This window comes from Schistocerca cancellata, chromosome 3 (genome assembly GCF_023864275.1).
Source record: "Schistocerca cancellata isolate TAMUIC-IGC-003103 chromosome 3, iqSchCanc2.1, whole genome shotgun sequence".
Taxonomy (NCBI): Eukaryota; Metazoa; Arthropoda; class Insecta; order Orthoptera; family Acrididae; genus Schistocerca; species Schistocerca cancellata.
Genome location: NC_064628.1, coordinates 440,967,336 through 440,988,844, shown reverse-complemented (window position 1 = coordinate 440,988,844; position 21,509 = coordinate 440,967,336). Strand labels below are relative to the sequence as shown.

The window sequence follows — 21,509 nt, the reverse complement described above, 5'->3', positions numbered from 1 at the left end:
GTGGTTTTTCTTATTGCTTTATCTACACCTCTGTGTATCTGTAATTTAGCATGTATCAGACATATATTTACACTGTTTTTCAATGCAAATGCATAGTTTTGTTGTTTTACGCTGGCACCTCAACTGTGTGTGTGCGCTTTGGCATTCGCATCATAGGCTGCCAATGTATTTCTAAAGTCTAGCACTGAAAAATACTGTCCTCAGTGTGTACTAGTGTGTCTTAACACTCTTTCAAATGCTGGAGCATTATTAATGAAGATATCATTAATGAAGCTCATTTTACGTCTCGACTGGAGAGACATTGATGGTTTCAGTTGCTATGTCAAATGGCGGATGCGAGCTAACTAAGCATTTTATGGCGCTCTGCGGCTAACTGTTGTCTTAGTTTGTCCAGTACAATTACGTATTTAATGACGTTGATGTCAACGGGACGTTAAACCCTAAACTTACTTCATTCATTTATATGTATGCTTTCTGGAATATACAGGGTGAAAAATTATCTAAACTGACAAAAAGTGAGAATTTGTATGGGAGACCGAAACAATTTTTCGCTAATGTATTTTCCTGTGAGGATTTTTTAAACTTTGGGAGGTTGCGTGGGACAATGAACACACTTTCTTTACTGTGTTTGTCTGTGAGGACAAAAGGTAAAGCCAAAAGTTTTAATTCTTTATTACCAAGAGACAACAACAGCAACACAACATAATTACTTTACTTTAGTAGAAGTTCAAAAATGCCTCCATTTCTTGTAAACAGAGGTTATACCGGTGGGTAATGTTTTGTATGACACGGCCAAAGACTGCAGGAATGTTCTTAATTCCTCCTGTTAGTGCTACTACTCCGGCAACCACATGTTCTTATGGTTCAACAGCGGTTTTGTAAACAGGGTGCACATCTCTCGTCACACAAAAAAATCCATAGCGGTCAAATGAGGTAATCAAGTAGACTATGGTACGGGACCACAACTGCTAATCCATTTTTCTGGAAACTGTCGGTTCAAGAATCGACGGAGAGGACTACTGAAATGTGCCGGTACTCCGTCATGCTGGAAACGCAAGCATTGTCTTGTAGCGAGTGACACGTCATCCAGCAACTCTGGCAACGCTCTGGCGAGGAAACTGTAAAAACGACTGTCATTTAATGGCCTAGGTAGGAGATAAGGCCCAATCAAACAGTCACCAACAATATCTGCCGCCACATACACGTAGAAGCACAATTAATGACCACGAGTAAATGTGGCATGTGGATTAACCTCACTCAGAACATGCGAATTATGGATGTTGAAGAGGGATGAAATGTACGATGCATCTGACACTATTACAGGTACCACCGCGAAAATTGTTTTGTGAGTGGATGGTCATATGGTTCCAGGTCGTGCACACGCGGTAAGTGAAATGGAACAGCAACTGCTCAAGGAGGACGCTTCTTACATTCTTCTGACTCGTTCCCATGTTTTGTTTAATTGCACGAGTGCTAAGGGCGATTACGATTTCTACTGGATTAAACAAATGGTCGCAGGTAATTGTGATATCAAAGAAAAACGTTAATTTTGTTGTCCCGTGCAGATAATTTTCACCCTATACACATATCTCATTTTATAGTTGTATCTCCATAAGGTGTGTCGAAATCATACTGCTATGAGCACATAATTGTCATGTTATGTAGGCGGGCATTTCAACATTCTAACGTGGCAGTTTTAGACTGAGGGGAGGGGGGCGCATTGAACTACGATTTGCGTAAAATATCTGTAGAGGTCGAGCCAGAGCTACTACGTTTCGACACTGCTAACCGCTGCATACAGTATAGCTGTGGCCATTACGTTGCTTTGTGTTGTTTGTTGCTCTTTCTTTTCTCTCCTGTTTTGGAATGAGGGAGAGGACTAATCGTGTTTTAGGCAGGGGTCGACTGCGACCCCCAAATACGGTAATGCGAATGCTTCATATCTTTTCTTGCTTCCATTCTATTATCTCGTTTGATGTTACATAACTGGCAACCCTGTGCACACACCAACAACATTCTTAGCCCAGAAAATGGCGATCAGACAGACGCACCCCGTCACTTCGTGAAGGTCGTTGTTCAGGTGTCTCGAAATTCTAACTCAACTAGCCCTGTCATATTACTAGCAACTGAGGATTTCAAGCTCAACAGCATAGGACTTGTTGTTGACCATATTGACACATGAAGAAGAAACTTCATATTCGTTGAGTGAGTTCTAGACGGGAAAACAATACGTACCTGGATAACAGTTGGCATTGAACAGGCAGCTATGGACTTTCGGCATTTTTTGTTTTAAAAAGGCTTCCAACAGAACTGAAGAAAATGGGTGCTTAACTCCCATTACTCAAATTCAAGTCAAAAGGCTTTCTTGTGACGCACTCCTGTTCTATAAAAGAGTTGTTCGCAGTAGTTGATAACATTTCTCTGTAATGTGTTATTTATTCGTATACTCTCTCATATTTTTTCGTGTCTCATTAATTATTTAGTTATTTTGTTCCTAAATTTTCTAATCTGCAGTCAGTACTAATTCCATGACCAAGTAGCTTTAGGTTGCATTGCCCCATTGAACCCTATAGTGAGTAAAAAAATAAAATAAATATTTGTACCTCAAGCGTTAGTTTATGATAACTGACGGACACCGGTCACGTAATAAATATTTTAACAGAAATTTCGGTGGTCTACATATTACTGGTCATCGCCTATTACGTTATTAGTTTGCGTTGTTTGTTGGTTGTTCGTCAAAGAGAAACTCAGCAGAATTAGGTGGTGCCTATCTGGAGTTTTGAACCCGTTTCAGTGCCGGTGTGTGTTAGACGTGCTGTTAAACAATAATAATAAAAAAAAGGTACGTGGCAAAATGGCTTACGTAAGCTGTGAAATAAGCTTATCTAAAAGCAGAGATCATTCTCTAGATTGTTCTTCGTTTGTACATTGGTACTGTGGTGATTTCTTCTTCAGTGGTGGTTACCTGTTTAACTGCTAAGTTTCAGGTCTTTGGACTGTAGCGTTACAATACGTGAGAGGACTCGGATGTTAATCGTTGTATCCAAGTACTTATGTGAAAAACAATGTGTCTGATATATTAGATCTGTGCTAACAACGATTCTAGAAGGTGGAATAAATTTTGACAAAGCGAAAAATAGAAAAATAGTCACCCTGAGTCGCGGGTCCTAATGGAAGTGAGCAACAGAAACAAAGTAACTGCGAAGTAACTTCTTCAATCTGTGTTCCAGTTGAAAAGTACTTGTCATCGCATGTAAAAAAATTCATATCTCTTCCTTACACCAAATACGCCGATTATTTCCTGGTCTGTCCTTTGCTGCAAGTTTCAAAAACAGTAGCTCAGGGTACCTTTATCTGTTTTTAAGATTTCTTTCGATATCCCACTATCCTCTCTCATACCCTTCACACATTTTTGTCTGGCTTGGTGATATATAGCACCGTTTGTCACTTTTCAGCAGGCTGCTCGAGATACTCGTATATCGGATTCCCAACACAACTATCTTCTTTATGTCACTTTCTGGATCATTGAACCGGAAGCAGTACGAATCATTATATTATTGAGCAATTTTGTTGAAACCATGAGCAACCATGTGTGAAGGACAGGGATTCTCAGTCTTCTTCATTTAGACTTCAACGCCTCAACTACTGTGACATCACTCTCTCTCTCTCTCTCTCTCTCTCTCTCTCTCTCTCTCTCTCTTTCTCTCTCACTGGTTAATATTATAATACCGTAAATATCGCTTCAAGTAAACGACCGTATCTGTTGATAATAGTGTAGCGTTTGTATAATGTTGTCTTAAAAATAGAATTTTGTTTCAGTAATAAAAGTTTTAAAAACATTGTGTGTGTACGAAGAAATATAAAATTGACCATTGTAGATAGGGAATTTAACTCGGTTGGAAGGTGGTCATATTTACCAAGTATCGTATCAGTGAACATAAAAGATTGCAGATTGTAGCTCTTTAATGCATCGCAGGAAAATTCAAGGCGTCATACAGGCATATCAATCCCTTTCTCTTGACTCGCTACTGTTAGAGTCGTCTCGTTCCCCGGAGTTACGGAGAGGTCTGTTGAAGCCAATGTTTCCTGGGAACCGACCGCCAAAGCCGCCGTTGCCAGGAAGCTGCTGACCGAAGCCATTGCTACCTGGGAATGGCTGACCGAAGCCGTTGTTACCAGGATATTGCTGACCGAAGCCGTTGCTGCTAGGGTACTGCTGACCGAAGCCATTGCTCGGGAATCCAGCGCCGAAGCTTGGGTAACCCTGTCCGAAACCAGACCCCGGCAAGGCCTGACTCAGTCCTCCATTCACAGGAAATCCAGAGACGAAGCCACCATTTCCAGGGACCCCGGAGTTGATACCAGCATTTCCCGGACGACCATTTTGTCGGCGAGGGAGTGCACAAGCGACTGCCAATACCGCGGCCAGGACCTGCGTAGAGGACGAAACATCTCCATGAAAGCATACACTCAACTCCAGAATACACAAGATGATCCAAAAAGTCGTGTCCCATAGCAAAAGTATACATTGGTGATTTGATAGTCTTGACCCAAAGGACGAAATCGTATTCAGGTATATAAGAGGAATGGTAATTCGAAGCAAAAGAAGTATAGTGAACTTGCCATTTATATCTAAAGAGCTATGAGTTCTTCTTCACCTTCGATACTGTGAAACAAATATCTTCTTCTGCAAGCTCTTTGCTTTCTATATTTTGACAATGTGTAGTACAGACTAAAAGAAGGAAAAAACATCCGGCAAACATTGGTTCGAATGTGTATACCTTCAGAGTTATGAACACTTGTTCATCTTCGTTACTGTGAAACACGCATCTTCCACTAAATAAATGCTCATAGGTCTTAAGATACCCACTTTAGAGCACATGCCTACTGACATTTTTTCTTTGTTTTGGTCCATATTACCTCCTCCCAAAATATGGAAATTAAAGAGTCTTCAATAGTATAGATTCATTTCACAACATCGAAAATGAATCAGTCCTCGTAGCTCTTAAGGTATGAATTTTAGAGCCCGTGTTTATTCAGACTATTTCGCTTCGAATGATAGTTCCTGTCGCATCGCTGAACACGACTTCGTCCTATGTGCCACGACTATTGTATCACCAATGTAGGCTTTGTCCTGAGTGAGAGGGATTTGTACTCAGGAATGAAGCAACAGGTAGCAGACAGGAGTGAAAGAATAATAAATAAATACATCCCAACTGTTGAACCAACCTTTCGTAAAATTGCGGCATAACATACCGGGTGATCAAAAAGTCAGTATAAATTTGAAAAATTAATAAACCACGGAATAATGTAGATAGAGAGGTAAAAATTGACACACATGATTGGAATGACATGGGGTTTTATTAGAACTGAAAAAAACCCATATTGCTAGACGCGTGAAAGATCTCTTGCGCGAGTCGTTTGGTGATGATCGTGTGCTCAGCCGCCACTTTCGTCATGCTTGGCCTCCCAGGTCCCCAGACCTCAGTCCGTGCGATTATCGGCTTTGGGGTTACCTCAAGTCGCAAGTGTATCGCGATCGACCGACATCTCTAGGGATGCAGAAAGACAACATCTGATGCCAATGCCTCGCCATAACTCCGAACATGCTTTACAGTGCTGTTCACAACATTATTCCTCGACTACAGCTATTGTTGAGGAATTATGGTGGACATATTGAGCATTTCCTGTAAAGAACATCTTCTTTGCTTTGTCTTACTTTGTTATGCTAATTATTGTTATTCTGATCAGATGAAGCGCCATCTGTCGGATATTTTTTTAACTATTGTATTTTTTTGGTTCTAATAAAACCCCATGTCATTCCAAGCATGTGTGTCAATTTGTACCTCTCTATCTACGTTATTCCGTGATTTATCCAGTTTCCAAATTTATACTGACTTTTTGATCACCCGGTAGTTCAATAGCTCTTCAGTACTTGAAGGAAACCGGTTGCCAATGTGAAGAATTCTACAGTAGACAGTAAGAAAAAAATATTTCAGTGATTCAGCTGTCAGTTGTTGCCCCATTTGGCAGTATTTCAATCTCTCACAAAATAGAAAATGTTAGACCACTTCATGTGTTTATTTATGTAATTTCTTTCAGGCCATTATGTCTGTGAGGACTGGATAAGATTAACAAATTTTATCCTCTTTGCATGTAGCAGCGGGAGATTCAGGGTGCGCAAAACAAAATTGGCCCGGAAAATGTTTTCTTGCGTGGAATCGTCCCTTACTAATGGAAATCACAGAAGATGCTGGAAATGGCCGCCGTTAATATTATTGCACTGCTGTGCTCGATTTACCACTGTCACGTACTTGTAGCAATTCTGCCTGAGCGATAGCATTACAGCGTTTCAGTGTTGTGCTCATGTGTCACTAGATGGTAGAAATCTGCGAAGGACAGTACTTCTACTTATGGCATGTATGGGTTATAAAAATGGTATGTTATGACTTTGAATTTTAATTTGATGTAACTATGTTTTATTGTCAATTTTTTCGTTTGTTAAAGCAGTTGTTGTTTATGCCCTGTCTGTTGTGTTTATTTCAGCACCGATGATGACTGATATCATACGAAATCGATTTGCAACAAGGTAAATAAATTATGTTCCCGTGACTGGTTGCTACATTCTTTATCATTTTCTATTTTCTGATGTTCGAACGCTTTTCGAATAATTACGGTTCTATTCGCTACAACGCTCCTTGCGCGTCATTTTGCCACTAATTTTTGCATTGCAGACTTTGATGACAGTTTTGTCACAAAAAAAAAATGGTTCAAATGGCTCTGAGCACTATGGGACTTAACATCTGTGGTCATCAGTCCCCTAGAACTTAGAACTACTTAAACCTAACTAAGGACATCTCACACATCCATGCCTGTGGCAGGATTCGAACCTGCGACCGTAGCAGTTGCGTGGTTCCTGACTGAGCGCCTAGAACCGCTAGACCACCGCGGCCGGCCTTTGTCACAACACTCCCAGCCTTAAATTATAACGCAAACAGTTCCACACACGTTGTCATCGAATTGTGCATCACATAACACTCGACAATGAACACGCGTTGTTTTATTGTGATCGTCATTTTGTGCTGCATTCATATAGTCACTAAACATATTTTCTCCTCTCACTCATTCAAACGTAACGGTACATCGGAGTACTCAAGACAGAGTATGCGTGAAATGGGCATGTACAAACATGTGACAGCAATTTATTCGTGCGTCGATTTCAGTTTCCAGCGGTTTTTGCGACGTGTTCTTCTCTTGTTCATTGATATGGATCAGTCCTAAATATTTTCGAGGCAGGTTTTATTTCGTCAGCCTGTAGAAGATTTTTAAAACGTAAATATTCCAACGACGGAATTGCCTCCAGTGAATAATTAGAAAATAATAAAGAAAACAAACCTAAAAAAAATCCATCAAAGATATTCACTATATCTCGCTTACGTTTCAGAACGACATTCGGATGTATCAAATTCCATTCTTGTTGCATGTCTTACAACACAAACAGCATTTCGAAGTAGGTGCTGCAAGCAGAATCTTTGTTACTATGAGCGCTTTGTCTTATACTCATTCTGTCTTCCGTAGTGGCCAACTACTTTAAACTGTAAATTCCAGGGTTAAACTGAGAGAAACCGCTCACTATAAAAAGTATCGATGGCGGTTTGTGGCTGTCCTATAAACTTCGTTAGAATAAGTTTAAGACGTCTAATGGGGCATGATGGTAGTCGTCTTTCCCTGAATTTGCACGTAAAAGAAACAGGACTGTAAGTCTTAAAAATTGGTAATAATGTGTAATGTCTACGGGTTTTATACGTAAACGTAAATTCAGAACACGTTTGATTTTCCGAAAACGGCAGTGACTTCTAGAATGGTCTTAGGCACCAGAAACTTCTTTCCACAATAAGTATTTTCTCTTTTATGTGTTAATCGAAATTACCATAAACTCTGTCTCATGATATTTAGGTATTTTCTTAAAACACGCTCAAACATTCTTGGGCAAACGCGCCGCTGGGACACTTACCAGAAGAGTCCTCATGTTGCTGCGAGGCTGTTTCGTTTTTTCACACTAGTGGAGAATCGTTAAGCGAGCCTTATATACAATGCTCGCTCGTTTAGGATCAGTGTAACACCACTTTGCGTGACATACGCGACAGTTGACCTTCGTTCATGCAACATTCTGTACCTCCAGCCTTACGGTACGACGCAGTGAACACAACAGTATTCTATTGGCACAAATAAAGCGTGTTTGATTGGTGCGCAGCTAAGTGGAAAATTCTGATAGTACCTGTGTATAATTAAGGCGTGTTTATTATCGTACTGACTAACACAGAAATTTTCGGAAGTAGTTTTCCGAGAATCTCTCTCTCATTAATGCTTCGTTCTGTCACTTAGTAGGAGATTAACTGCTACTTTCATAGAATAGGAAGTTACAATAAACGTCCATCGGGTGTTACCGACCGGAATGAAATGACGCTCTTAATCTTGAGGAACGGAGTTCGAAGTCCCGTCAGGACATCCAGATTCAGGTCTCCGGCGGTGAATGCAAAGACAATGCCTTGATTTCTCTTGTAGATATTTTGTTTTCATTAATTCATTCACAGAATTCCATATAGAAATTCCGAAATTTGGAACTAGGCAAGATAGTGTAAGAAGTTGTTGCAAACTGCTTTAATAATTAACTATCGTTAAACTACTACAAATTATTTGTGTTTACTCAAGCTAAAATGAAAATGGTTAGATTAACAGGAAACTCCGCTATTGCTTCTCCATCAGTTAAATAGTTTCGGTTGATGTATTATTGCTAATGTCTACGTCGCCATATTAATATTTACCGCAAGAAAACACGCAACTGGATGCCACTCGAACAGAAGCCTGTTTACAATGCTCATGTCTACTGATCATACAGGGTAGGCCTATATGAATCTTCACTTCTTCGGTATAGTTAGTATGATAACACTGGTCTACAAAAAAATTAAAGTTGTCCCTATCTCTTCCGAAATAGTCAATTCCAACCAAATTGAGGTCGAAGAACAAGAATAAGACACCAGAAATTTTTTTGTTAGCTCCCGGTTGATTGAAATATATGGACCTTCTCCGTTTTATCTCTTTAATTATTCACCTGAGCGTTTCTGTTTGCCTTTTAGGCTTTAGTGCCTCAATCTGTAAAAACGGAACCTTTATAGGATCGCTTTGTTGTCCGTCTATGTATCTGTCCGTCTGCCCGACTAGTTAGAACCCTTTTTCTGAGGAACGTGCAGAAGTATCAAGTACAAATTCATGTCACATATTAATCTCTGTGATTCCTTGGCAGTGTGAAAATTTTAAGCTTCTACGGCAATGCATCAAAAAATACGGTCATTTATGTCACGTATTTTGATACTCGAATGTCATTCGTCAAAACCCGTAGGGTGCTTCCCGTATATCTAGAGTCATGAAATTTGGCAAGGAGGAAGGTTTCACCGAAAAATAAAAAAAAAATGCGATAATTGTTAATTTTTAATTATATAACAAGAACAAATGTTTTAGTCATTTTTTGTCCGTCTGTCTGTCTGACCGGTTGTCAAGACCCCTTCTTCTCGGGAAGGGGTTGGCGTATCAAATTAAAATATATGTTACTTACTAGGGTCTATGCTCACTTGGCGGTGTAAAAAATTTAAGCTTTTAGGTCAATTCAATCAAAGATTCGAGCCTTTATGTCACTTATTTTGATACTCACAAATTCACTCTTCAATACCTGTTGAGTACTACCCGTTGACGTAGAATCGTGAAATTTGGCAAGAAGCAAGATTTCACTGTACAAAAGAGTAAAAATATCCGAAATTGTTAAAATGTAATTATATCACATAAAAATATCTTTTTGTCATTAAAACATACATTGCAATCAACATCTGTCAAAAGCATAAAGGGCGGACATTACTGCATGCAAACATAAAATGTAAATATGGTCGTGTTTTAGTAAGTAAATAAAAATGTTTTATTAAATGTTCTGTATCTACATATATAAACTAAAGCCCCCAGCTCGCTTCTTTTTATTTGTCCAGGATAGTCTAAGGAACCACTATAGAGATTTTGATACCGTCTTGGAATTCCCGGACCGATAGCCAGTATCAATATCGAAAACAGATAAAAATCGTTGAGATTCTGGATTCCCAGGATGGATACACTATAATATATTTATAATTAAGTTTGCACGGAATCCTCAGGTTTTTTTTATTTTCGTTTGTAATCTACTTTTGGGGCAACTCTTTTGGCATACCAACAACAGTCTTTAAGATTAGATGACATCCACTTGCCCCAATATGTTCTTCCCATAGCTGAAATGTCTTGAGCGAATCGCTCTCCATGCCCATCACTCATAGAGCCACAATTGCTTGAAAAGAAGTCCACATGTGAGTCCAAAAAGCGGATATTGAGCAACATATTACAGCCTACCTCTTGGTATGTCCTCGGAAGTTCATTTACAGCTAGACTGTAATTTTCAGCTCTTTGTTTCCCAAAGAAATTGTGAACAACATTTTTGAAGTTTTCCCAAACTGATTTACCTTTCCCTTCAATGACCGTGCGAAATGTTTCATTCTTAAACAGTTCTCAAATCTGTGGTCCAACGAAGATTCCCTCTTTGCTCTTAGCATCGCTGGGATGTGGTAACTTTTGCTTCTAGATATTGAAGCTTTTCCTTCCCAATTCATCAATTTCACTAAACTCTGCACAAGTCCAAACTTAATGAGTGAAGGTGGCAATAAGACTTTGTCACGAAAAACTAAGAGAGTGTAATGAATTCTCTTTATTCAAGGATCCATTATTTTCCTTTCAGGCCGTATTTTTCGTGTGTAGTTTGATTTCCTGTGACGACTGTTACACTCGCAAAAGAAGCAGCAACACTTGGTTTATCCTAACTGCATTTCAAGTATGTTAGCAATAGACTCCAGATAGGCACATTTCTGCCATTGATGGACTTCATAATTTAATTTTTCAAGACGTAATTTTACACTTTCATAGCACTCCTGCATATGTACACCGTGTTCTACCTGGAACAGACGGCTGTGGGTTTCTGTTGTGAAGCGAAACAGCTTGAAAGCTTAACTTAGAGAAGTCAATGAAAAGTCTCCAGTCCTCCATTCTTAAAGATGCCATCAGATCATTCACATCACTATAAGCTACTAGATTGTTTTCCATTTCAAAGATGACGTTGTCTATTTTTTGATGTATACGTGCCGATAGTTTCACATATTTTGCCAGAAGAGTGCGCTGCTGAATCCTGGAGCCAAGGCGCTCGACCTTTCTTTTTGATAACTCCAGATTATGAATTAACCTTAGGACGCCTAAAGGGGAGGGGGGGGTCGTTGAACCCACCATTTTTTTATGTCCCCTGATTTTGCCCAAGTAACTTTCATACTATATATTCCCTTTGAGTTATTGTTTGTTGGCTATTTTATGAAACATTAGTGTCAATATATTTTATAGAAAATCCTGCTTTGAAAGAAAAAAATAAATAAACTTATTATGGTCCAACAAACACCCCCTCCTCCCCTTAGGCTTCCATGCTATAGAAAATTTCCCTTAGTAGTATTTCATATTTCTCATCTCTACAAAAATACAAGTTAGTTTCTTGTTGGTTGGTATTCTTGATATTCACAACAATCGGTTTACTTTCAGAGGAAGTGATTGTTGATGTCAGTCAGCTGTTATTTATCTTGTAAACTTGCAGTGAGTTAGTGCAGTTCCCTACTGTTCACACCCAGACTTAGAAATGACTAAAAGAATACGTGACTCGTCTTTAGAAAGAGTTCTGAATGAAATTTTAGACGAAGATTCTCTGGGAATGAAAGTGAATATGAGGATGGTGTTATGGAATATGGAGTATGATTCAGATCTAGAAAGTGATGTGGATGTTAGAGAAGATGAAGAAAGCACAGCTTCAGGCAGTGACCATCAGGATGTTGTTGTGGCCAAGTCTGGGAGAAGGTACGTAACCACAAAGCCTAGAATTCCTCTGAGGTTTGTTTCTAATATAATAAGAGAGCAGGCAGGAGTAACTCCAGCTGGTGTTTGCCATGCACTTGGAGAAGCATTGAAGTTACTTCTTACGCCTAACATCATGGATGTTATAGTAAAACATTCAAATGTAGAGGCAGTTAGGCGAAATGTTACTTTGACTAATGAGAAAGAATTGTATGCCTTTATAGGATTCCTGATACTTATTGGGGCAAATAAGGACAATTCTGTCAGTGTACACGATCTTTTGTCAGACCTAATGGGTTGTCCAGTTTACAAGGGTATTATGGCAAGAGAACGTTTCAAGGAGCTTATTGCAATCACTAGATTTGATGACAAAAGTACCCGCCAGCTAAGAATGAAGCAGACAAGTTCACAGCAATCCGTGATGTTTTCAACAAAGTGAATGATAGGTTTCCACTACTGTATAAACCAGGGGTCTACCTCACCACTGATGAGATGCTCAGCTTGTTTAGAGGGCGCTGGAACTAGTGAAATTGCAGGTAGAACAAAGAAGTGCCGATGCAAGAGGCTTATCTAGCCAAATTGTTCAATCAATGGAGACTATTCTACAAACGAAAATCAAAGAAGTGACAACAGAAGCACGTCAGCCTCCTGTAGGGAAAGGTCGGTGCCATATTTGTGCAAGAGAAGCTAAAACGAAGAAGCAGAAGTACAACAATCTAAGTAAACCAAAACAGTATTGTGGACAGTGTCATAAACATGTGTGTAACACACTTTCAGAAAAAATTGTGTAGTGTGTCTCTTGCCTTTCAGTTGAGGACTCAGTGTAGTCTATTGTATATGAACACATCTGTATTTTTTATTGTAATACGTCAATTTTTTATTCACTCAATCCAATATTTATAACAATTAACAACATTTGTAAACCGATGCCTTAGTTAAAATACATAAACAATTTTGAAAGTTGTAATTTTTCGTCAGTAAACCTCTTTAATACCTGTGGGTTCGCCGAACACCCCTCCCCCCACCCCCCCACTTAGGCATCCAAGTTAGAAAAAATGGTTTGAGCGTCCTAGGGTTAAATCATTAAGTTCTTCTTGAGAAGTTTTATGTGTCCTGTTGCTTGAGATCGATTGTGGTGTGTAATATGGATCTTGCTGTAAGGACTCACGATGACATCTTTATATTGAACTTTATCGGTTTACTTGCCGTGTTTATGTTTTATACACTACGGAGCTGCGCAAAGACCCCTGTACAGATTATCTCTCGTTTCTTACTTTTACAGACAAATGATTGACACTCAGGATCATTTAAAGAAACTGTCAGTACATGTAATCATTTAATAAATTTCCCGTTATATACTTTCACTTCGGCACAGCATTTCTAATTTCATTTTAAAAATGTGACTCACTCTTGAGTTATTTCAGGTAGTAAGATGCTACACTAGAAAAGTCATGGTTTTCCGCTTTCTCAGAGACCGCTGTATGTCAGAAAACGTCCATCATACGGTCCGTAAATGGAGATGTATTTATTTTATTTTACTCTTTTGTAGCTATGTTTTTGTTGTAGCCTTCAGTGCGAAGACTACTTTCGTACTGCTATACACCGAGCGAGGTGGCGCGGTGGTTAGCACACTGGACTCGCATTCGGGAGGACGACGGTTCAAACCTGCGTCCGGCCACCCTGATTTAAGTTTTCCGTGATTTCCCTAAATCGCTTCAGGCAAATGCCGGGATGGTTCCTTTGAAAAGGCACGGCCGACTTCCTTCCCCATCCTTCCCTAATCCGATGGGACCGATGACCTCGCTGTTTGGTCCCTTCCCCACAACCAACCAACCGTACTACTATACGAGCTACCAGATCTGCTCATGTCTTTTCATCGTTGTCTTTAATATTTTTTTTCAATCGATTCATGTAAAACTACTAAATGTCTCTCTCAAAAACATATCTTCAAAACAAAGTTATTGCAATTCACTGTTGTAATACATAGATTTTTTTTTCATTTCCTTGTCCAGTATTCCAGAGTATTTCACGTTCTATAGATTTTTTATCATATGTAGTTATTGCATAAGACGGCCAGTTACGTGCTTACTTTCATATTCTCGGTGTCCTCGTCTTGATATAAAATGCTTCTGTATACGCGTGTAGCTACTTAACATCACCTGAAAAGCAAATGTTATTTGCTCGTTCGTGTTCGCGTGCGTTTCTTCATGAGTTGTAAGAGGTGGATCAATATCATTCATCCATTCTGTTTCATGCGAAATGTCGTATTGACTTGACGTCTGTCTCGTTTCATCGAATAGATTAAATAGTGCCAATAGCGACAATAAGTATGGAAAAAGTGACGCAAGTTGTATCTCTGGAATCGAATAGTTTGCTGACTTCAATGCCTAGAGATGTTTGTCGTACGATGAAAGACGACATAGATCATGTTGCGTGCACGTGTGTGCGTGTTTGCGCGCGCTTTTGTGTGTGTGTGTGTGTGTGTGTGTGTGTGTGTGTGTGTTTGTAAGAAAGAGGGAGGAGGGAGAAGAAACTAGAGGAGTAGCTAGGAAGCGTTGGAGGGAGGAAAGTAAAGAGAAGAAGGGGAAGTGAGACGGGAAACTGGGAGAGCAGTGAGAGATTTAGCAAAATAGTATATATTATTTTGTTATTTATTTCTAAAGCTAATGATACAATTTTTCTAGTTCATCGTGAACATAACTAAATTTGAATTTTATCCGTTTAGCATACTGAATTTGAAATACTTTTCATGATTACGACGAAGACGTTTTTCCAATCCCTACTGCAGTGCCGTATGCTTTGTCGATAACTGTAATAACCTATGGCGGCGCTACGTCACATACGCAGCACTTAGCATTTCTGGGAGTATGATCTGAGTTTGAGATGGTAGTCAATTCGAGTTTCACAAAACTTTCAAACACCATTTTTTCATAACGAATGAAAACACTGCCGAATTTTTACCGAATACATTTAGCCTCTTTCAAATAAATAATCTGCACTGAAGTAACGAAACATTTCTGAAATAATAATTTCATTCGTCACGACGACCTTAACTTCAGATCATACGGTTTTGTTTATTTCATAAGTGAACTGTCTTTTCTGTCATCCCTGTCCTACAAATGAGCTCAGTTCTTGAAGATTTTGTACCAGAGTCATATGATGGCAGCATAACACGTTTTATATACTGATTTCCCCATAACAGAAATTTCAGTCTTTCGCTCGGAAATATCTGCGCCTGCACCATCATTGTACTCTGTCGTCATGTCTGCCACAGATGACTGCCTATCCTGGGTTACACAGCGGGGGATCCTCCGACCTGCACATTTTATGATTAGACGTGGACGTTGAGTACCAAACAGCCTAAGCGTTATTCCACCATCCTTAATCACTTTCCACAGGTGATCACAACAGTGGTATGCAAACAGCTTCGCCGTTTCAGAGATTCTCCTCTCCTGCCGCAGCGCCACAACAATGGGCCCTTTGTCAAAACCCCTTATATCCGTGGATTTTAGCATTTTCGGCCCATATCTCCGCTATTATGACAGCCCATTCGCCTCTCTTCCGCTAGCAGGAGACATTCAACCTCGCGATGAGCAATGGTCAAAATGTTTTATCTCATCAGTGTACAGTAGACAGGTGCCCCTGAATCGAAGTTACGCTTATTAACTTCTACCTACATTGCTGAAAAACGAAAGCGATGATGACAATCCTGCAGAATGAAGTGTGCACCGGTAGCAGAGAGTGTTGTATCAAGAGGATAGTGTACGTAGGAATAAACGATGTTTTTTTGGTCGGCACTTCAGTCTAGTGGCTGATTTTAGAATAACATAAAAGAATGCACACTACAGTCTGCCATAAGCAGTTTCCGCCTTTTTCAACGGTTGTTGTTAGACACGACGCTGTTTTGTGCACCATTTGTAAATATTTCGCGTTCTGTACGTTTAGTACTATATTACATATTTAAAATATTTGGAATGTGCTGTTAATCCTTCAGATACAGAATTTTATGGTGAGTAAACTGCAACACATTTTTAGATTTATGTAACGTATGGACATGCGGTTGAAGATTGAGTGGATACATCATGTAACTAACGACGAGGTGAAACTTCCTGGCAGATTAAAACTGTGTGCCGGGCCGAGACTCGAACTCGGGACCTTTGCCTTTCGCGGCCGGGGCGTGAGTTGTGTCTGGTTAGCTCAGATGGGGCCGGTACGGTAGCTCAGCGTGTTCGGTCAGAGAGCTGGTTGGCCTCTGTAATAAAAAACTGAGTGAAAGGATCAACAACGAACATGAACGGATGTCATGTGACGTCCGCAACGACCGAACACAACGATCAACCATGAACAAAATGAAAAAAAAAGATGGTAGAGCACTTGCCCGCGAAAGGCAAAGGTCCCGAGTTCGAGTCCCGACCCGGCACACTGTTTTAATCTGCCAGGAAGTTTCATATCAGCGCACACTCCGCTGCAGAGTGAAAATCTCATTTTGGTAATGACGAGGTGCTGAACAGAACTGGGGAGAAAAGAAATGTGTGGCACAATCTCATTATAAAAAGGGATCTGTTGATAGGACACATTCTGAGACATCAAGGGATCACAAATTTAGTATTGGAAGGAAATGTGGGGGGTAAAAATTGTAGAGAGAGACCAAGAGATGAATGCAGTAAGCAGTACATCATGATGTGGTTTGCAGTAGTTATTCGGAGATGAAAAGGCTTGCACAGAATAGAGTACCATGGACAGCGACATCAAACAGTGTTCGGACTGAAGGCCACAACAACAACAATATGGACAGTAAAGCCGTATTTCGTCGGCCGTGCGCCATCTTGTACCTTGAAACAGAAAATATTTTTCCATCGAACATGTGATACTTTTTTCTCTGTGTTGAAAATGAAAATTTGTGTTAGTTTACAATAGCTTCAGTTTCAATATATATTTTACTTGTAACTGGTTTTTGATAACACTATTACTTAATTTGATTTCACTTACCGATTATTGGTGTGTAGCAGAGTAATATACGGTTAAATACGATACTGACAAGATTCCCTCGATTGCAACGATTTGGAATTACAGTAAAATATTTGTTCCTACAAAAAAATGGTTCATTGGCTCTGAGCACTATGGGACTCAACTTCTGAGGTCATTAGTCCCCTAGAACTTAGAACTAGTTAAACCAAACTAACCTAAGGACATCACGAAACATCCATGCCCGAGGCAGGATTCGAACCTGCGACCGTAGCGGTCTTGCGGTTCCAGACTGCAGCGCCTTTAACCGCACGGCCACTTCGGCCGGCTTTGTTCCTACATATAAGATAATGTTGTACATGGAACATGTTTCCACGTTTGGAAAAATCCAAATTTTCCGGAGAGATTTTTGTAATTTCAGTAAAAGAGTGCAGCACTAAAAGACTGAATGCCATCGTTTCAAAATATAATATGAAACTATATCAAACTTCTATCAAGGGCCAGAGCCGAAAGTTTGAAAAATGTACCAGAGTATAACTCTCTCTCCTATCCGTAATGCACGCAATCTATGACCAGCGAATGGTTAATTTATGAATATGATAAAATGTCTTTAGTACCGTCACTTAGTGAAAAAAGCGCACTTGTTGCAGCACAATTCTTTCGTTGTTCTGCATGTGTTTGTGTGGAATCTCCATTTTAACACAACGCGGTTTCACAACAATTCGTATCTCATTGCTTTCCCCACTCGTGTACAAAGGTCACAACGAAAGTTGAGGTTACCGTCCAAGGCCATTTCTGGGGAAGCAACTTGGTTTGCTCGCTTGTGGATGGTAGCTGCTTCTTTTGACCTGTTGCCCTCAAATTGCTCGACGTAAGTAAAACAAACGTAATAAGACAATGAGACAACGGGACATACCCCACCGACTACAGTGGTGACTGATTTACATTTAAATAACCACGTTTACACTGCAAATATTCCTTTTCTGAACAATACTCTCTGGCATTTTCTTTATGCTCCACTACACAGCCCGTAAGAATTTGGTTAACATTAAAACCATGGTTCCATCGAGGTGTCAACCATTTTGTCAAAGGCAATCATTTATTAAAGTCCACAGTAGGCCAGTTTCGCATTTTAAGCAACTTTTAAAATGGTTCAGATGGTTCTAAGCACTATGGGACTTATCATCTGAGGCCATCAGTCCCCTAGACTACTTAAACCTAACTAACCTAAGGACATCACACACATCCAAGCCCGAGGCATGATTCGAACCTGCGACCGTAGCACCAGCGCGGTTCCGGACTGAAGCGCCCAGAACCGCTCGGTCACAGCGGCAGGTGCAACTTTCAAGTGATGTGTTACTCGTATACCGATGCTAATCAAGTGAATTGGTACTTTCACACCGATGCAAGTCAACAACAATTTTCTACTCATCGCTTTTTGGTTTCAGCATACTTATGCATCATTAACAAACATTCCGTGACACAATCAACCGTATTTAGTGTTCAGCAAGTAATCCAACTTTTGTTTCTCGCTCAATTTCGGTTGAAAAAAATGCGGAATTTGTTGTGAGAAATCGTGAAATATTCCCGTTTCAGTCCCTATACTTTCATGCAGTTCCAATAAGTGCGGCGATATACGTAGCGTTTAAAATGGCATATACAAAGAAGGTGCGTTTCAAACAGAGAACTGTCATTGAGTTTCCTTCGGCGGAAAACCAGAGAATCGCAAATATTCGTATGTGCTTGCGTAATATCCACGAAGACCTGACAGTGAACAAAAGCACGGTGAGTCGTTGAGGGAGGCATGTCACCATCGCAACAAAGTCGTGCAAATCTGACCGACCTCCCGCCTGCCGCCCAGCCGCACACCGCTGTGACTCCAACAAAATTGCAACATACGGACACACTCATTCGAGGTGATCAATGGATCACAAACACCTCGCTGCTCAACTGGACGTCTCCGTTGGTAGCACTGACACACTCGCCCGCCAGCTGAGGTACTCAAAGGTGTGTGGCCGCTGAGTTCCTCGCCGCCTAAGACTATGAAGGCCATTGAAGGAAAATCTGTGCCGAATTTCTTTCGCGTTACGAGGCTGACAGTGACAATTTTTTGTCTAACATCGTCAAGGCGGTGAAACACGCGTTCATCACTTTGAACTGGAAACTAAATGGCGATCCGTGGAGTGGCGCCACACCACCCATCTTTCGAAGAGAAAAAGACAGCCGCACCCTCAGCTGCTAAAATCATGGCGAAAGTCTTCGGGGATTCTGAAGGGATTATTCTGTTTGATGTCCTCCATCATGCTGAAATGATCAAATCTGACAAGCGTTGTGCTACCCTCAGGAGATTGAAGAAGTGACTTCAACATGTTCCTCGCCACAAAACATGCAAACGAACGTCTCCTTCTCGATGATAACGCAAGGCCCCAAACAAATCTACGCACAAGAGAGGAGCTCACAAATGAACAAAGGGCTGGTTTTCCTCATCTACCCTAAAGCCAGGATCTCGCACCTTGCAACATCCATCTGTTTGTCCCAACGAAGGACGCACTCCATGGGAAACAGTACGTGGATGATGGGCAGGTTACTGATGGAGCAAGATGTTAGCTCCGACGTCGACCAGCAGAATGGTAGCATGCGGGCATACAGGCTCTGCCAGTAAGGTGATGCAAGGCATTCACAGTGAACTGATGTGGGAAAATCGGGTTTTTTGCCCAATAGAGCAGGGAATAATATAATGTATTGGAATCCTGAATAAAACCATCCTGCTTTCAGAAAAAAATGTGTTGCATTACTTATTGAACACCCTTCGTTTTATAGACAAGTCGACAAACGAACAGAGTAAAACTATACACTCGACTATGTCTTCAACCACGAAGCTTGCATGTCGCTGAGAATGCTCTTACTAGCTGATGCGAGGCGTACTTAAGGGTTCGAGTGCCAGTCAGACAAAGTTTGGACTCGCCAGGACGTTTCAGGCTTACTTACCTCCGCTGTGAAGAGAAAAATTCTTTCTGTAAACTATCCCATAGGCAGACGCTGAGCCATTTCTTCGCGTTTCTCTTTCTGTCACGAGTTCTAAACCTGCAAGTTTCATGGGACAAGTTTTGTCAAGTTCGGAAGGTGGCAATGAGGTACAGGTGGAAGTAGAGCTGTTCAGGCAGATCGTGAGTCGTGCCTGAATAGCTCAGTCAGTAAAAGATATTGCACGACAAAGGTAACGTACGTGCCAGATCCGGCTCACAGTTTCCATGTGCCAAGAAGTTTCGGAACAATGCCACTCGTGTTGATGCAAACCACGAGTGCTGTCACGCAACGTGATCTGTCTTATTTATTTCATTTTTCAACTTCTGTATAACACATACTGTTGGTAACGTTACGTAGTGTCAACGTAGATATTACTTCTCGACTCACTTTTCAAGCATTGTGCTACAGAAGGCCGTTAATGAATGCATATGCATGAAAGTATGGGAGAGTCGAGCAGTATGGGCCGGATTAAGTTTTTTGACTTCACTTTGTAACTGTGGTGGTTAATCGAATTATTAATATGCTATTCTCTTACCTCAAGACATGTTCTAAGAATAGCACAGTGCAATGATTTTTATTTTTTATTCTCAGCACTTAATTACATTGAAAGTAAAAGAGACACAATTACAATGTTTGTAGGAAGTGCCTTTCAGTATCCCTCATTGTTTTTTCTGTGGTTCAAATGGTTCAAATGGCTCTGAGCACTATGGGACTTAACTGCTGTGGTCATCAGTCCCCTAGAACTTAGAACTACTTAAACCTAACTAACCTAAGGACATAACACACATCCATGCCCGAGGCAGGATTCGAACCTGCGACCGTAGCGGTCACGCTGTTCCAGACTGTAGCGCCTAGAACCGCACGGCCACTCCGGCCGGCTTTTTCTGTGGTAATACCGTTTTTTAACTATACCCTGCACTGACCGATATTAAATAATAATACAACACATAAGCATGGGAAATTATTGTTGCTGTTTTAGGTCAGTTCACCAATGTTGAGCTCATTGTTTTACAGATACTGCACATAAAATACAAAATATTCCTGATTCACACATCCAACATGTGTCCAGCCTCTACACGCTATACACTGCAGCCAGTATTCTTCAAATGACTCCAGACACATAATGCACTATTCGGTTTCTTTTGTTGACCCACTGTTTCCAATACATTCTAGTTTTCTACGCCGTTTTGTAAATGGATTTTCATGGCCACCATCTGCGTGATTTTTTTTTTTTTCGGAACATCCGACTTAAGATCATCTTTTATCAACTCTCTTTCAAACTTTGGCTTTTTTAAATCCCGTCAGTGGCGATCATTTCCTCACCTAATTGTTGTTTAAAAAAGGTGACGATGTCAAGATCTCGCTGAGCCCTTGGTTTACTATTCTTTATCTTCAATTTAGCGGCCTTAGAGGACGGAGAGATGTTTTCGGTCTAGAAATGTTTGGAGATTCCAGAAGACTGAAGTTTTCACTACAGGCTATTGACCGGAAGTTGAAGACACAGACTGATAAACACTGGTGGGCTCTTTAGATGGAGGCAGATTGGCCGCGGTGAGAGATGA

General features: G+C 40.5%; 2 protein-coding genes across 3 annotated transcripts in view; one reads left to right on the top strand and one right to left on the bottom strand.

The window, feature by feature from the left end:
* The window catches only part of LOC126175194 (RNA-binding protein 12-like), a 43,886-nt gene extending 35,741 nt beyond the window's left edge, over positions 1 to 8,145 (bottom strand). Inside the window, exons 1-2 of one of the 2 annotated variants that reach the window (XM_049921794.1) lie at positions 8,015 to 8,140; positions 3,946 to 4,432 (exon numbers count right to left, since the gene is read on the bottom strand). In XM_049921794.1, the coding sequence (XP_049777751.1) occupies positions 4,004 to 4,432; positions 8,015 to 8,029 (444 nt within the window). In that variant the 5' untranslated portion in view covers positions 8,030 to 8,140 and the 3' untranslated portion in view covers positions 3,946 to 4,003. Of the gene's footprint in view, positions 1 to 3,945; positions 4,433 to 8,014 lie in introns of those variants that run through there. The other variant, XM_049921792.1, reaches the window with a different exon arrangement.
* The window catches only part of LOC126176357 (LIM domain only protein 3-like), a 1,143,263-nt gene that overhangs the window by 894,241 nt on the left and 227,513 nt on the right, over positions 1 to 21,509 (top strand). The window lies entirely within an intron of this gene.